This window comes from Lampetra fluviatilis, chromosome 17 (assembly GCF_964198595.1).
Source record: "Lampetra fluviatilis chromosome 17, kcLamFluv1.1, whole genome shotgun sequence".
NCBI classification, from domain to species: domain Eukaryota; kingdom Metazoa; phylum Chordata; class Hyperoartia; order Petromyzontiformes; family Petromyzontidae; genus Lampetra; species Lampetra fluviatilis.
This window is the reverse complement of record NC_136291.1, coordinates 4,494,428-4,512,141: the sequence shown is the minus strand read 5'-3', so window position 1 is coordinate 4,512,141 and position 17,714 is coordinate 4,494,428. Positions and strand designations below refer to the sequence as shown.

The 17,714-nt window shown below is 43.2% G+C and overlaps 1 protein-coding gene across 2 annotated transcripts in view; it reads right to left on the bottom strand.

Moving 5' to 3' along the window:
• The window catches only part of LOC144936855 (teneurin-3-like), a 473,986-nt gene that overhangs the window by 114,427 nt on the left and 341,845 nt on the right, over positions 1-17,714 (bottom strand). The window contains exon 10 of one of the 2 annotated variants that reach the window (XM_078864031.1): positions 13,705-13,809. In XM_078864031.1, coding sequence (XP_078720157.1) covers positions 13,705-13,809 — 105 coding nt within the window. The remainder of the gene's footprint in view (positions 1-13,704; positions 13,810-17,714) is intronic. The other variant, XM_078864032.1, reaches the window with a different exon arrangement.

The window sequence follows — 17,714 nt, the reverse complement described above, 5'->3', positions numbered from 1 at the left end:
GGTAAGTTTTCTTTAATATTCAGTGTGTGTGTTTGTGTCGAAGTCATTCAGAGTGTGGCAATGGCTCCTGATAAACAAGTGTGTATGCGCAGTGGGTCCATTTAAATTCAAGAATTGTGGCTCATTCGGAGCTTTGTGCTAATCTATGCTGCTTGCTTTTTTTTTCTTCCTCCTTCAGAAAAGTGAATTGAAATAAAATTGACAACATGCCTTAAAATCTTGCACGAAACTTCACACGAGACTACATTTCGTGTGAAATCTCTGGCACGTGCACGAGACACCGACGAGAGTGTTGAGTGAATCGGTGATGAGATGGCACCCGAGCATGTCTTCAAAGCACGTGGCCATGAGAAGGAGTGTTGGAGCAACAGCTGGCCAGGCGGGGCTTGGTGTAATCATGTGAGTGAGCTTGGAAGCTTGCTAACAGTCCGGTGAGCAAATCGGTTGTGTGTGCTAAACAGCTGGGCATATTCAGCAGAGTGGTGGAGGAGAGCAGGTGGGTGAGCGGAAGGAGGGCGTTGAGTTCGACATGGATGAGGGTCCGCCTCCGCGAGTGGGTGGATAATAAACGGAGCGTGACCACCTACGTGTGGGGTGACGATCCGATTTTTCGTCAGTGTGCTGTGGGGGCGAGCACGTGTGTGTGTGTGTGAAGGAGAGTGGGGAGCGATAGTGTAGCGGTTAGCGCGCTGCGCTCTGAACCCGGCGACACGGGTTCGATTCCTGCTCAATGCCAACATCAGTGACAATTATCTGAACCGGTCCCGGGGCCTCCCCTAGGTCGACTCAGCCTCAAATGAGTAGCTGGTGCGGTGTGTAAACATTGCCACTGGGGAGACAAAGGCGGTCGGACGTGGTTGCTGGCCACCCACCCCCTCGTGTACCGTTCCGGCCTTCATAGGTGCTCGCTAAAAGCACTTGCCCCTACAGTCTGTTAAGGCTACACGGGGGATCTTTGTCTTTGTGTGAAGGAGATGGCTGTGGATGTGTCTCAAGAGTCGCGTGGATGAGGCGAGCGAGTATGTTCTGGAATGTCTGAGAACGTGTTGGCGTAGCAGGGTTGGGTCGAGGGGAAAGGTGCTCGCGAATAAATGGGTGGGGGAATGTGCAATTTGAAGAATGACCAGCTGAGGGAATTAATGAATACATATTTAAAGATATGTATTTTTATCCCAAATAAGACACGTTTCAAAACGCGCTTTGTGCGCGTTCACAATTGTTACTGAAATATGCATAACTTATGACGACAATCTAAAATTATTATTTTAACGTGAAGCATTCTGTTTGAAATCAGCTGATAGCATCGTTTCTGTATCAAAGGCATTTTAACGCGAATAATTTTTGAGACAATTTTAGAGAACGGCGATGATAAAATGGATAACGTTGACGAATGATACCGCGGCTCGCGTTGACAATAATTATCGATGACCGAGTGTAACGATGATAACTAACCACGACAGTCTTATTAATATTATTTATAACACCCGCAACGAGGCGACGTCCTCTTTTAACCCAGCACGGAGGCCGGGCATTTTACAGACGGCTTGCGCACGGGCTCTGTGACACTTACGTGTTGAAATGCTGACCCCCCCCCCCCCTCGATGAACAAGTGGCCTCCAAATCACTGACCACAAAGGCGTGCAAAGAATTGTGAATAGGTGCGCGCGAGTGGTGGAGGAGAACAGAAGCTTTGTAATGTATGGCTCGCCCAGAAAAGAAAAAAAAGTGATTTTCTGAAGGCCTTGTTGCGCCTCAATAGAATGTAAATGGCTTCCCCGTCACAAAGCAAAACCTATATCGGTTCTATTAGGGCTGCTCAAGGACAGCGAGTTAATGTTTTCCTACGCACCGTGCTCTATTTGAACCAAGGCCAAAGCCGCATTTACAGAATTAATTGGGTCTCACAATTTTGTTCTTCAGTTCACCGACACATGTCCAGATCACTTGCACGTTCCCGAGGTATGAGCCAATCGATGAAAGTCATATGAAGGAACGAAACAAACTAAAAGAATCAAGGACAATTATTACTAAATGGCCCGTGTATGAATACTCAACGATGACATTTAGACTTAACAACACGCACAAAAGCACTCAGCCTTATCCAGACCACGAACTCAAAGAAACGGAATGTTGATAAAGTGTAAAACAGACCTGGCATTCACAATTCACACTTTAGAAAATGGGAGAATTTGACATTGGACACAGGTGACCTTGTGGTTTTAAGATATGTAGTAAAGATGTGCATTGCTCACATGTTGGTAAAGAAAAATAGGCCACATAATAGTTCATACCCACACTGCCCCTCTTCCCCCTAAAAACCCACCCTGAACCATAATAAGATTATTGATTAGCCTCAAGGATCAATAATGTTGGTCTCATTTTTACCATCTTGCTTATATTGTGTCTTGGTTTTTGCCTCATGTTGTGGTTTTGTTTGCTCCGTTAGACAAAATGTAACATTGCGCATTAGTTCCATATAATCGATTACTTGCGCGTGCAATTCTAGTCATGTATTGTGAGCAGCATTCGAACCAATTGTAATGTATTGATAGATAGTTTTGGGCCTAATCGACTTACGCATAGTAAAATTCCGCTCAGTGGCCGGTCGCTCGATCTGCTTTTCTGTGTTCCCAGCAGTCTGGTATTCCCTTCCCCCAGCCATCTGCGTTGTTGGACTCCTTGCCCCTATTCAAACCCAGACGACCTTCCTCTTTTTCCCCCTGCCTACGAATGACTGTCACTGTCACTAAAAAAATAAAGGTATTTACATCCCTCCTTACCCCAGGATACCAATTGTTGCACTGTTTTGTGCAGGGTCCTGAGATGAGGTTGCATTTTAGGTAATGCAAACACTGTAATTGTATCGTGTACATTGTCTTTGGTTCTTTCGGTAAAGTCACGTAGGTAGGAAAATAATAATAGATCACGACGTTAAGATAGCCACACAAGCAACCGTCTTCAGGTGGGACGGTGGATTCCTGCAGTCACGGAAGCTTCAAATCAAGAGTGTATAAATTGTAAATGATCATGTACTTATTCCTTATTTAGATGACTCACAATATGCTGTATTGTGAGCCATCTGCATATCGCGCGGCACACCAAAACCAAACATGGTGCCCCACAGCACGCGTTAGAGTATTCCAGCAAAAAGCGCAATTATTTCACGTTCTTTTAAATTCCGCAGGTCTGCGCTCCAAAGAAAACCTATCAAGGCATATTTATGTTGGCAACTATGTTGCAAAATGTTATTTCAGTGGCCGCTTGACAAATCCGTAACTTCCAATATTCGCAGAAATGTTTGCATGCAAGTAGAAATTGAATTGCTTTGAGAACGAAATATATATAAATAAATAAAATTGTCATCGAAGAGACAAAATCCATGCACATGCATGGTTTTCCTCCTTAAATAGTTTTCCTTAAGCTTAACAAACAGTGTAATGCATGGAATGTGTAACTTTTTCCCACATTCGTTCGTCCTCGCGATAATAATGATATGCTCGAAGCCTCCCAACGAGATTCGTCACACAGTATACATAACATGCAGAGGTGGGACAAAGTCATTGTTATGCAAGTCCAAGTCGAGTCGCAAGTCATCAAATTCATGACTCGAGTCTGATTCGAGTCCAAGTCACATGACTCGAGTCCACATCTCATAGGTGGGACAAAGTCATTGTTATGCAAGTCCAAGTCGAGTCGCAAGTCATCAAATTCATGACTCGAGTCTGACTCGAGTCCAAGTCACATGACTCGAGTCCACATCTCATAGGTGGGACAAAGTCATTGTTATGCAAGTCCAAGTCGAGTCGCAAGTCATCAAATTCATGACTCGAGTCTGACTCGAGTCCAAGTCACATGACTCGAGTCCACATCTCATAGGTGGGACAAAGTCATTGTTATGCAAGTCCAAGTCGAGTCGCAAGTCATCAAATTCATGACTCGAGTCTGACTCGAGTCCAAGTCACATGACTCGAGTCCACATCTCATAGGTGGGACAAAGTCATTGTTATGCAAGTCCAAGTCGAGTCGCAAGTCATCAAATTCATGACTCGAGTCTGACTCGAGTCCAAGTCACATGACTCGAGTCCACATCTCATAGGTGGGACAAAGTCATTGTTATGCAAGTCCAAGTCGAGTCGCAAGTCATCAAATTCATGACTCGAGTCTGACTCGAGTCCAAGTCACATGACTCGAGTCCACATCTCATAGGTGGGACAAAGTCATTGTAATGCAAGTCCAAGTCGAGTCGCAAGTCATCAAATTCATGACTCGAGTCTGACTCGAGTCCAAGTCACATGACTCGAGTCCACACCTCTGATAACATGAGACGTTATTACATAATATCGTGATTTCACACATAATGATGTCATCACTCTGACTGAAAAAGGCACTTATCTATTTATAAGGACTCGTTATTGATTGCCAAGTTTTTGTCAACACTTTGATCAATTTGACTATTTTTTTCTACAATAAATCCCTCATAGCAAGTAAACTTTATAATAGAATGTAATTTGTATTTGATCTTCTTCGAAATCAATCGTGACCCCATGTTACAGATAGACAGACTGATGCACATACAGACATACACAGACGGATAGAGAAAATACATCAACGCTTTCAACTTTGGTCGGAAAGTGTTAAAAACCAACCTCTTGTTATTATAGTGCAGTAACATTCAATCATATGTACGTATATTTAAATGCACAGACTTCTTCAAATGAGGCTTAAAGGCAAGTCTTTGGCCTCGGATATTAAAAACCACATTCCAAAATATTAAATTATATCCAGGAAATGAACTACAGCAGATTAAATAATAATATGCTCATTTTATTCTTTACATATCAAATTATGGCTATGTTAATAAAAGTTTGTTTGAACGTGTCCCATGTTAAAATGTAAAAAAAAAATGCAGTAGCCTAAATGTAAGTCATTCAAACTATATACAGTCGTATGGCGTGCATCATTGAATGTACTTGTGAGAATAAAAAAATCAGAAGGTTCAAATAAAAAACATGGAAAAACACATTTTAGACTAATTGGCATAACACAGTATACTATCTAGCCAATATACTGGCACAACTTTTATTTATAAATGCCCATTATATACAGCACCTAATTACTCAAAATTTCATTGCAATTAATCACCATATCTTTCTTTAAGTGTCATTACCATACTTCTACGGCACCCATTATTAACTACAACATCACTTGCATCGCCCACGGTTATGACAGCATATCTGGCATTTCTAACTGCCAAATTAAAAGCAACTGCACTCATGATAGTTTACACCATTTGTTTTCCTGGGATTTTTGCACACAGCGTTGGTGTACGGTGTTTTTTTCTGCAATATTTTGCTGTCTTTTCTTGGCTTTTTGTTTGCACTTAGTCACATATTCACTTTAAGATGTTTTTTGTTCATGTTTTTGTTTTCTTGTTTGTTGCGGTTGCACCCGATTCAAGAGCCGAATGGTTCACAGGGCTATACCTAATAAATGAACTTGAAACTTGAACTCCTTTTCACTAAATTACGAACCAAAATATGTTGGTAACAAACCGCAGGAGTGCCCATTAAAATATTCTCGACACTGGATGGTCAAAAATCTATTGAAGATGGAAATGGTCAACCTACTTACATTGTCATAATTGGCGCAGATGCGTGACGAATACAATAAAAGAGCAAATATTTTGATACCCAATTGCGAGGATATAATTCCAACGATTGCTGACAATTTTTTGCACTTGTGTTTATAGCACAGATTTGTGGGTCCTTGGAATGTGCCATAGAGGTGATATAGTACATGTGTAGTGATGTTAAATGGATCACTACGGTGCGTAGCGCCAAGTGCCGTAGAAATGGGCAGAGACTAACACCGTGCAGCCACTAGGGGCATGGTACTGGGTGCTCGCAGAAGAAAGCAAGATGAGTCATACCGACAGAGTAGGGGATCTTAATTTTAGAACTTTCGTGACTGCAGGAATTATTATTTGGTTCTTTCGGTTAAGTCACGTCTAAAGATAAAATAATAAATTAAATTAAATAATAGAATACAATATTTAAATAATAGAATACAATATTTAATTTAATTTATTATTTTATCTTTAGACGTGACTTAACCGAAAGAACCAAATAATAAGAGTAGGGGATAACAGCCTCCGCTAGCGCCGCAGGTAATCGCCGCAGAGTCGGCCACTGGGAGACTGTGGTGGGGGCGGTTGGCGGTCGGGGAAGGCATGTGAGGACGAGTTACCCCGGCAACAGGTTAAGCACGTGATGGGCCAGGGTGAGTAATGTGGGCCAAAGGTGAACGAGGGGACATGGGAAGAGTAGTTGAGAACGTCTGGAGAGGTCCCGAAGGAGGCGTGGTTAAGGGCGGAGCCAGAGAGGGAACAGGTGTGGTGTAGCCTAGAGCCGTCGGGAATACTCCAGAGGTAGGCGCGGCCGAGGATGGAGCCAGGCTGCGCTGAGAGAGATAAAAGGGAAGCCCCGATATGCGATCGAGGCTGTCTGCAGATGAATTGGAACCCAAGTGCTACTTCTACGTCATCGTGGGTCCGGCAGCACGTTAGCTGCTCTGACCCAATTATAGTTATCCCATATGCGAGATAAATAGGTGTATTGTGGCCCTATGCCTAACAAGAGTGAGAATGGTAAGGCACTGCCTTACCAACACTTACTTCATCTGGAATGGTACATTTTAAAAACAAAATGAAGGTACCCCTATGGGTTCTCCCTTATCACCAGTGGTAGCGAATGTTTTCATGGAGAAATTTGAAACAGCTGCCATCCTGACATCCACCCTACATCCTTCTCTGTGGAAGAGATACATAGATGACACTTTCGTCATCTGGCCACATGGCCAGCCAGCACTCAACCAATTTTCATCAATTCCATACACCCATCCATCAAATTCACCATGGAAGTAGAAAATGATGGCAAGCTACCATTCCTGGATGTTTTGATCGAGAAGAGGCCTGATGGCTCGTTGGAACATTCCATCTACAGGAAAGCCACCCACACGGATCCCTATCTAAAGCCTGACTCCCACCACCATCCGGCCCAGAATAACTCCCTCCTCAAAACACTACACCATAGGGCCCGCTGCATCTCCGACCAGCACCACCTAGCCAGTGAACTGGAGCACATACACCAAGCCCTCAAATTGAATGGATACTCAGACCACACAATCCGCAAAGCTGTATCCCCAACCATGGGGAGACAACCATCTGAGGACCCAATCAAAACCATCAAAATCTTAAACAAACACAAGATCCAGGTCCGATTCAATACAGTACACAAAATCCGTGATTTGATCCCATCTGTGAAGGATGTAATTCCTGACATGCAATAGCCTGGTGTCTACAAATTAAGTTGTGACTGCAGCAGCAGTTATATTGGGGAAATGAAACGACATGTCTTGGACCGTGTTCGCGAACACAAGGAAAATTTGAAACACGGCAAAACCAATACCTCTGCCGTGGCTGATCATTGTTATAACGCAGTGGACTCGCACGATATTGTTTTTTCCGAGACCAAGGTACTCTGAAAACCTTCGGGCTACCATCAAAGATTTGTCCATGAAGCCATCCAGATATATAAACACAGAGACAATTTCAACCGAGAAGATGGGTATAAGCTGAGCAATCATTGGAAGGACGTTAACCAAGCAAAGTCGTAACTTGCTGTGGTGCTTCCATTCTTCCCTTCCGTTTGGCTGTTATCTCCGACTCTCTGAGTTGCATTGCCCTGTTAGATGCCTCTGCATTAACGGGCTGGTCTCACTAACATGGCCACCTCTACCCGATGTATCGATGGTTCTGGCTGTGTGATGGGCTGTGTGTCTCACTGGCGTGACCACCGTTGCGGTGATTCTCTTGCGTGGACGCGCTTGTCTCTCACGGTGCAGTTGGCAGTGCCACATCTTGTGTTACACATAGACATGATATTAACCTGCTAATCACCTTAATCTATCTGCCGAATCTCTCTCATCAACATAGTGCTAATCTCCCATCAACACTGCTGTTGTGCGCATATGTGGGGGTGATACTCTTACACGGCGACGGAAGCTCATTTCATGCTAATCTCTCTCCCTAATCTCTCTCCCTAATCTCCCTTATTAACACAACTGACGTGCTTGCTTGCAGGGATGAAATTCCTTTCCAGCTCAGACCCCGCCTGCTTGCCCTTCACCACATATATAACATCTTGTTGTAACAGCTCTCTTGCTGTGTTTCTTCCTGGTTCAGCAGTTCCACTGCTGGATTATTTTTTCCGCTTGAGGACGACCGCTTGTGTTGCGATCGAAACGTCGTGATATATTATTTTTTTATTTTATTTTTCTACCTACGTGACTTTACCAAAAGAACCAAAGAATATGGATTCCTGCAGTCACAAAAGCTTCAAATCAAGATAGAAAAGGTGTATTTAGTCCCATGTATAATGGTGTTGCATAAAGTGTAGAATAAACGTTGTTGTCTCCTAAATAGTGTCTCTGAAAGACTCACGACGCATGTAAACATACCCCAGCACTGTTTCACAACCTATATGCTTAGTTTTTTTGGTAAAGTTACGTAGATAGAGAACAAAAATAAAAATTAAAAGCATAAAATCCCACGACGTTTCGATCGCAACACAAGCGGTCTTCTTCAGGTGGAGAGAAAAGAGGGGGCAAGCTTCCAAACGCAGCTGCTTATAAGGGCTCCAGAGTGAGTGGGCGGGTGAAAGGCCTGCGCGAGCAGGCCTTTCACAGACAGGGGGAGAGAGAGGGGGGAGGGGTAGAGATGGGAGGGGGGGGAATGCACTTCGCTACGCCCATTCACACTGCTGACGGTGGAGGTTGACAAGGTTGACAAGGAAACACAAATTCAAATCATGACCCAAAGTGGTTGATGACATCTTGCCAATGATTGCTGAGGTTAAAACCGTCGTCTCGGTTGAAATTGTGTCTGTATTTATGGATGGCTTCGTGAACGAATCTCTGTTGATAGCCAGTCGGCTTGCAAAGTACCATCGTTTTAGAGAAATCTATTTCACATGAGCCAGCCGCATTAAAGTAATGATCAGCTATGGCAGAAGTATTGGTCCTGCCATGTTTCAGATCTGCCTTATGTTCACGAACACAGTCTGAGACATGTCGTTTGGTTTCCCCAATGTAACTGCTGCCACAGGTACAGGTTAGTTTGTAGGCGCTGGGATACTGCATGTCAGGGGTCTTGTCCTTCACAGATGGGATCAGGTCACGAATGTTGTGTACTGTGTTAAATCGGACCTGGATCTTGTGTTTGTTCAAGATTTTGGAAATCTTTTTGGTTATCCCTGCAATGTAAGGTAAGGTGACAGTGTTATGGATCTTCAGATGGCTCCTTCCTCACGGTTGAGTTGATGGCTTTGCGGATTGTGTAGTCAGAATATCCATTCGCCTTGAGAGCCCAATGTACGTGTTTGAGTTCACTGGTCAGGTGTTCATGGTTGGAGATACATTGAGCTGTATGGTGTAGCATTTCGATGAGGGAATTCTTCTGGGATGGATGGTGGTGGGAATCAGGTTTTAAGTAGGTATCAGTATAGTTTACTTTCATGTAGACAGAGTGGCTCATTGAGCCATCTGGTCTCCTTTTGATTAAAACATCCAAGCAGGGTAGCATACCATCCTTTTCTACCTCCATGGTGAATTAGATGGCTGGGTGTATGGAATTAATGTGTTTGATAAATTGTTTCAGAGCTGGTCGGCCATGTGGCCAGATGACAAACGTGCCATCCACGTACCTCTTCCAAAAGGACGGGCGTAGAGTGGTTGCCTGGATGGCGTTCGTCTCAAAATTTTCCATGTAAATGTTGGCCACATCCGGAGATAAGGGAGAACCCATTGGAGTGTACTCAGTTTGTTTGTAGAATGTTCCATTCCAGGTGAAGTATGTATTGGTGAGGCAGTGTCTCACCAGGGCTGGTACATCAGCATTCAATCTGTGTTGGACCAAATCTTGAATTATTGCAATGGTATCGGGCACAGGAACCTTGATGAACAAAGAACCTACGTAGAAACTCATGAGCAAGTCACCTGGGGACAGTGAAATGTCTTTAATTGACGATACCAGGTGAGCTGAGTTAAGTACAGAAGAGGTGGTCTTACCAGCGAATGGCTGTGAGGTCTCAGACAGATATCGGGCCAGTTTGTAGGTGGGTAAGCCAGTGGTGGAGACGATGGAACGAAGGGGTGTACCTTCTTTATGGATTTTTGGTAAGTCATATAGTCTGGGTGGTCTAGCAGCAGAAGGTTTTAGGGAAAACGTTTTGGTCTGTTCAATTAATGAAGCTGAATCAAAGATGATACTGTTCGTTTTTGTAACGAGGCAGTTGGTAGGATCTCTTTTAATCTTTGTGTAGCGACTATCATTAAGTAGGTCCTGAATTTTGCTATTGTACACGTTTTTGTCCATGATGACCGTGGCATTACCCTTGTCGACTGAGAGGATGACGATATTTTCCATCTTTTTTTATTGAAATAACTCAAAGCGCTCCTCCTTACTGATGTTGCTGACTGGTATCTTAGCGCTTTTGAGGGTTGCAGCGATTTCAGATCTTGTCACATCTGCAGCGATGTATCCCAAACCGTTTCACAACCTGTCTAAGTTGAGTTTAGTGATAAAAAACCACTGTCTTGTCATAAACGGACAAGCAATTTGACACCACTTTAACTTTTTAATTTTCACAGATTTCATATTCTTTGGGTCTTTCGGTAAAGTCACGTAGACAGGTTCAAAGAAAATAACAAAAAAAAACTACGACGTTATGATCACAACACGAACGCCTGTGTTGCGATCGAAACATCCTAGTTTTTTGTTATTTTCTTTGAACCTATCTACGTGAATCGAAGCTTTCGTGACTGCACGAAAATAAAATCAAATAATAATAGAATACAACGTTTCGGTTGCAACAAAAGCAACCATCATCAGGTAAGAATTAATGATAAAACACAGACACGGGAACAGAATAGGCAGACACACATGCAGATGATGGCTGCTTGTGTTGCAACCAAAACGTCGTATTCTATTATTATTTCATTTTATTTTCTACGTGACTTTACCGAAAGAACCAAAGAGTAATTCCTGCAGTCACAAAAGCTTCAAATCTAGTTTGAACCACCTCTACGGGGAGGGTTTACTCACAACTCACACTTTACTTATAATTGAGCAATCTTTGGGAGAACGTTAATCAACCAGGATATGCGTTAACTGTGTGTTAGCCGACTCTCTGCGTTGCATTACATTACACTCTCTAATTTAGCTAAATTTGTTGTCAAACTTCCTATTTCTCGCTCGGTGTGTCTTTGTGTTGTGTGTCTCTTTCCACATTTGGGTCTGCCTATGCTGTTTCCGTGTCTGTGTTTTATCACACTTTACTTCTAATTTAGCAATCTTTGGAAGAACACTAATCAACCGGGCTATGCGTTAACTGTGTGTTAACCGACCCTCTGTGTTACATTGCATTAATTTTTTTTTATTTTACTAAATTTGCTTTCTAAAAAAAGCTAAAAAAAGAAAAGCTGTCTCGGGTGTGGACCAATCAATTTCAAGGACAGTGCATACATTATCAAAGTTGTGTTTTTTGTTTGCATTCCGACCGCAGGTATTGTGGTCAATGCAAACATGACTCCTTGTAAAAAAGGTGTCAGTTTTGTTGCCAGATAAAAGGGTAAAAAAAACAATGATCATATTTTGCTACTGGCAAAGGAGGTTCCAATGGTGTAAATTTGCTTTCTCAAACTTTCGATTTTCTTGCTCTAAACCATTGTCTCTCCTCCGGCCACTGTGGTCCAGAATTCCGCACTGCTCCCTCCTTGTCCCCTCGTTTGTCCGCTGGTCCCACCTCCCCAGTCCTCTCTCTGCCCCGACCCCTCCCCCTATCTCTATTTAAGGCCTCGGCACAGATTCATTGTACTTCTGTTTGTCTTGGTGTGTGTCTCGCTCGGTGTGTCTTTGTGTGTGTCTCTCTGCATGTGTGTCTGCCTATGCTGTTTCCGTGTCCGTGTTTTATCATTCATTCTTACCTGCTTGTGTTACAATCGAAACGTCGTGTTCTATTATTATTTGATTTTATTTTCTACGTGACTTTACCGAAAGAACCAAAGAGTACTATCTACGTGACTTTTACAGAAAGACCCAAAGAATATGAATTCCTGCAGTCACGAAAGCTTTAATTCAAAATGATTTCACAGATTAGTGATGCAAATTGATAATTGCTTGGTGCTCATGGATCATTGTCACTTACTTTGAAAGTGGCCTTGCACTCAAACAAATGTGAAATGACTCGTACATTGAGGCACCTAAACTAAGCACCCATAAATTTCGATTTAAAGCTTTCGTGACTGCAGGGATTCATCTTCTTGGTTCTTTCGGTAAAGTCACGTAGAAGGGAAATAATAAAATAATACAAATAAAACATAATAAATTAATTCTCACGACGTTTCGGCCACAACGCAAGCAGCCGTCCTCAGGTGAAGAACAGGTCTGTCGGAAAGACAGACCTGACTTTACCGAAAGAACCAAGAAGATAAGCACCCATATTTCAAACCTTTCATTTAAAGCCACTGCTCCACACACACATATAAACACACTGCAGGAAGTGCACATTTTCCAAGTACGTATTCAAACAACAACATCGAGAATTGATGAATGCAGACTGCTATTACATGGTAATGTCAGACCGATGCAAGTGGAAGGTAACATAGACAGAGGACGATCGAGAAAAAGATGTAGTGATGGTGTAGAGGACGAGGCACTAAAATGGAGTGGAATGACATGGAAACGTACAAAATCGATGGGATATTATTATTTCCAACAGTGGAGAACTGCTGCTGCTGCAGGGAGTTTGTTGACCCAGTGATCTTTTTTAAACGGGCAGGACAGGAAGAGAGATTCCTACCTAGTTTGGATATGTACACTTCATGTGAAAACAACGCCAGGAGGAATCTGTGTGGTCTTTAGGTGTGACGTTGATGCACACAACAGACTACCAATCAGATGCACTGATGACAATGCGATGGCACTTTGGGGAAACTCTGGCAGGAGGGAACATTTTTATTGTAGACAGAGCGAGATTCACTTTGATGGCAGCCTGGGGTTATTATAGTTTCGGAGACCCCTCTTTGTATATTAAATTCCTTCCCTTTACTGGTTTACCACTACGCGTGCCCAATGCCAAATACCCCATTGCTATGTATACCTTGGCTTTTTCCCCTTTTGGTCTGAAATGTGAGGTTCCGAATTGGACAGCTACATCAAAGTTAAAGCAAACGAGAATATTTTAATTTCGGCACGTAACTGGTAGCAATACACATCTGATGCTATGGATGTAATTACACTTTAGGATCACAGTGTTAATGCAGGCTTGATTACTTGCAAAAGGTATCCATTTGGTGTTTGGCCATCTTAACACCTGTTTAATTTGCCAGAAAGGGTGAAAACCTATTCTTATTCCCACAGCATTACGTTTCAACCATTGTAAAGCGGTCTATACATTTTTTCCCTCATCCCCTTCCTCAACATCCAAGGGCCCAGGCTAAAGCCCCTAAAGCCCCCCCCCCCATTGCATAAATCCGGCCCCGAGTGTAGAAGCTGCCAAACTTTCCAGCGGGCACCACTTGCCCCTTGGCCTGTAAGTGCTGGGAAGGGGAGGGGGCGGCAGGCCGCGGTGCCCTCTCCGGCCTCACCTCGCGAGCAGTGCGGAGGCAGGAATCCTTGGTTACAGTGGCAGATCCCAGCCAGACACACCCCGTTGCCGTGGCAGCCTCCAGGACAACCTCCGACTGCATCTGCTGGAACAGCAACAAAGCCGACTGTGTCTGCTGGAACAGCAGCAGGGGACGGCGGTGGGGGCACTTGCTGAGGCATCGGCAACCGTGGAAGAAACACAGTGGCGTGGGTTGCAAGCGGAGCAATCCGGTACGCAAATATTAAAAGACGGCCGGTAGCTGTTTTCGGGCAGTTGCCGTCTTGTTCGCTGCGATGGCCGACGTTTTTGCGACGCTGAGGCTGTTGAGCGAAACGTCGCGCAGAGCGGCACAAACCGCGAAAAGAAACCTGCACGGCAATTACGACCGCAAGTTTGAATGTTGTTGTTGAGATGTTGGCAGAGGTGTCCTTCACATACTTGAGCTGTTTCAACCAAATGCTTGAGAGATCATCAACAGCACACATGCCATGGTGGCTATGTGTATGCAGTGTCTGCCCCCTATCATGTGTGTGTGTCTTTCTTGTGGTAGTGTCGCGGTTAGCACGCTGCGCTATGAACCCAGTGACCCGAGTTCGATTTTCGTTCATGGCCAACACCAGTGACAATTATCTGAACCGGTCCTGGGCTTCCCCTAGGTCGATTCAGCCTTAAATGAGTACCTGGTGTGGTATCCATGATACAGGTTTTTTTTGGGTTCGATCTCGTAAATATATAAATGTGTCGTTAAACCCGCCACCACCCGACACAGCCAATTAGTAAGGTTTGTCACGTAAACAGAACATGCCAATTCCTCACTAGTACAGCACACCGGTGTGTTGGAGAGCAAATCTACAACATTTACAATCTGCGGTATGTGAACATCACCGCTGTTGAGACAAAGGCGGCCGGGCGTGGTGCTAGCCACCCACCTCCTCGTGTGCCGTGCCGGCCTTCATAGGTGCTACTCGCTAACAGCACTTGCTCTGACAGTGTCATAAGGCTATATAGGCGAATCTTTGTCTTTGAGGTTGATTGACCTCACTCGAACTGTGGTCAAATTATAATTCTGTAATGATGGATGATACCTTTATGAGCTCCCTGCAGTTACAAGCGATGGATAGGATCTGCTTTTGTACACAAACGTCCACGAAGGCCGTTTTGACAAGTCATAATCTCACGCCGATATCTTTCACTTGTATGTAGTCCGACATAAAATGTTACTCGGCACCTAATTATCAGCCTTCGTAGATTAAAAGGCTTCAAGTAAAATCGCGCTTGCCCGTTCTCGCGGAACTGTGTACCATTTGAACACATCCGTTACAACGGCTTTACATTGCTCATGCAAATGTGGCCGTGTGTGTTTTTTTGTAATTGAATATGTATGCACAATGTACGTACAGACACGTGTCTATAACTCGTGCCAACATATGTACATCTCTCTATGCAAATGCGTGCGCACGTTTAAATGGGATGTGTCTGATGAAAAGGTGTGACCTGTGAATAATGTGAACCTGTCTGCCAAATTTGTGCGTGTGACAAATGAACAATTGTAAAATTTTGAAAGGGTTTCTGAGTGCGCTTAAAGCCAAGTCCTGTTCACCTTGAGCTCTGCAGTTGTTAGACCACCGACAAAAAAAACCCCTGAAACCTCGGCAATGCAGGACAGTTGAATGTCAAGAGGTTTTTTATGATTAAAAAAAATCATACGTAACAAAATGGTTTGAGGGAATTCGTTTCATACAAAAAAGCTGAAAAAACCCATTCCCAATTCTGCTCTTGCTTATATTTAGGCTTTTACTGTCACGGTTGTTGCAATTTACATTTTTTGCGACATGCCATCATGAGCACGAAGATGAATAAGACAAAGTACTGAAGAAAATGCATCATCCCGATACGCACACGGGTGTGATACGCATACAAACAAGAATGTGTTGACAATGGTATCTATGTGTGGCATCAATTCAGATGAACAATATTCTAATGAAACAAAAATATACATAAGAATATAATCGGTGGCACGTTCAAGGCCATTCTGTCAGGGTGTGGTCAATATGGTAAATGCCCTTTACAATCATTTAGTCCCCTCCGTTATCTCTTTTAAGTGAGCGTGCAGTGTTCACTCATTATGTGGAAGTCAAAATTTTGCTATTGCCAGATTGGCAATCATTTCATAGGGACCATTATTTCTTCCCCCCCACACTCCCCCCTCCCCCAAACTCAGATCTCATCATATATAACTCGTGAGAAGAATGTCGTAATTTTAGTGAACACCAATTAAATTCCTCCCCCCCCCGCCCCGCTATACCGAATAACATGGATTTATCATAAAAAAACTTGCTTAAATTACAGCACACATGGAAGAGTGATATATATCTATATCTCACACAATAAGACCGATGGAAACATCTGTGAGAATGACACCCCTCCTCTCCGCTAAATGATGTGAGAGACTTGTCAAAAGCAATTAATCTCAGCAAGGCTCTGGGGCAGCCGGCGACGCTCAATAATTCAGAGGAGCAAAATCTTCCATTGTTTTCATTATACCGTGGACAAGCTTGTCCCTGTCAAAACTCGTTCGCACATCGATCGAGAAAAGATATCTGCAAGAATTAATGGTTCGACTCCGGCCAACGTGCCACATACGCATCGCTTCGAAAGTAGCTGCGCCACATTTTATCATCGTGAAGCAGGTTTCTTTGGCAAACTGCGAGCACTGTAAGAATTATAAATAAAACTGCAATGTGCTTTTGTTGGGATGACACTGATGACTCACGCAAGGCGCGTGCGTTATGTTTACGCGTCAAGTTTTCCGTGATTTAGGTGGCCAATTTAAAAAAGAAAAGTTTCGTCGACTCCATTCATCTAATTTCCCTTGACGCTCTTATTGGTCTTAAAAACTGAGAGTACTTTGCAGAGAAATGCTGAGTGCGCTGCTGGCCTGGAGACTACGGCTCTGATTCACTTGCTCGATGGAGTTCTGGACGGCAGTTTTTCTGTCTGTCTAATGTTATCATCCTTCTACGGTTACCGAGGTCTCCCTCTAGCAAGAACTATTTCACCTAATTATCTTCTCACTGAATTTCAGTAATTGAGTGAATATTTGACGTACTCTTCAACGTGCTAATGCCTTGGACAATTATGTTAATTAAGCAAGAGGGGTCAAGTAACCTCCTCTCAAAACAAATTAAGGAAAGTGATCTTCTCAAACAGCTACTATACTTCCGATTTAAAGCTTTCGTGACTGCAGGGATTCATCTTCTTGGTTGTTTCGGTAAAGTCACGTAGAATGGAAATAATAAAATAATAAAAATAAAACATAATAACGTCGTGAGAATTATTTAATTATGTTTTATTTTTATTATTTTATTATTTCCATTCTACGTGACTTTACCGAAAGAACCAAGAAGAAGCTACTATAATACTGCGGATGACTCCAAAACATCATACATTGGTAAACCACAAATATTTACGACAGACATAATCACGCATTGTTAAAAGGTAAATTATATATTTAAAAAAATCAGGAATGGTGGCAATGTGAAGGAAAAGTAGTGTGTGTTAATGACTGGCTTACATTTAAAACGTTGACTTAAAAAGCCTGAAGATGTAGCAATCATCTGGCGTAGAGCTGGGCTATCTGCTTATTTAAGGATTCAGTTACCCTGCCGATTATCGCTCGAATGCTCACCTCATCGAACGGTATGAAATTAGTTTTGAAAAAGTCTCACTTTCTGGTCCACATGTGCCACTGGACGGGAGGTAATGGGCGCTGCCACCATGGCTGGGTGCTACATTGGTGATATGTTAACTACCTCGCCTGGTATACAGGAGGTCGTGGGGTTTGATCCCAACGCTGATGTCTGTATATTTGGAGTTTGCATGTTCTCCCCATGATCACGTGGATTTTTCTCCGGGTCCTCTGTTTTTTTTCCTCCACATTTATAAATGTAGATATGTAGTCACTTCGTTCTTTAAATTAACTCTGACAGAATGAAAAAGACAGCTATC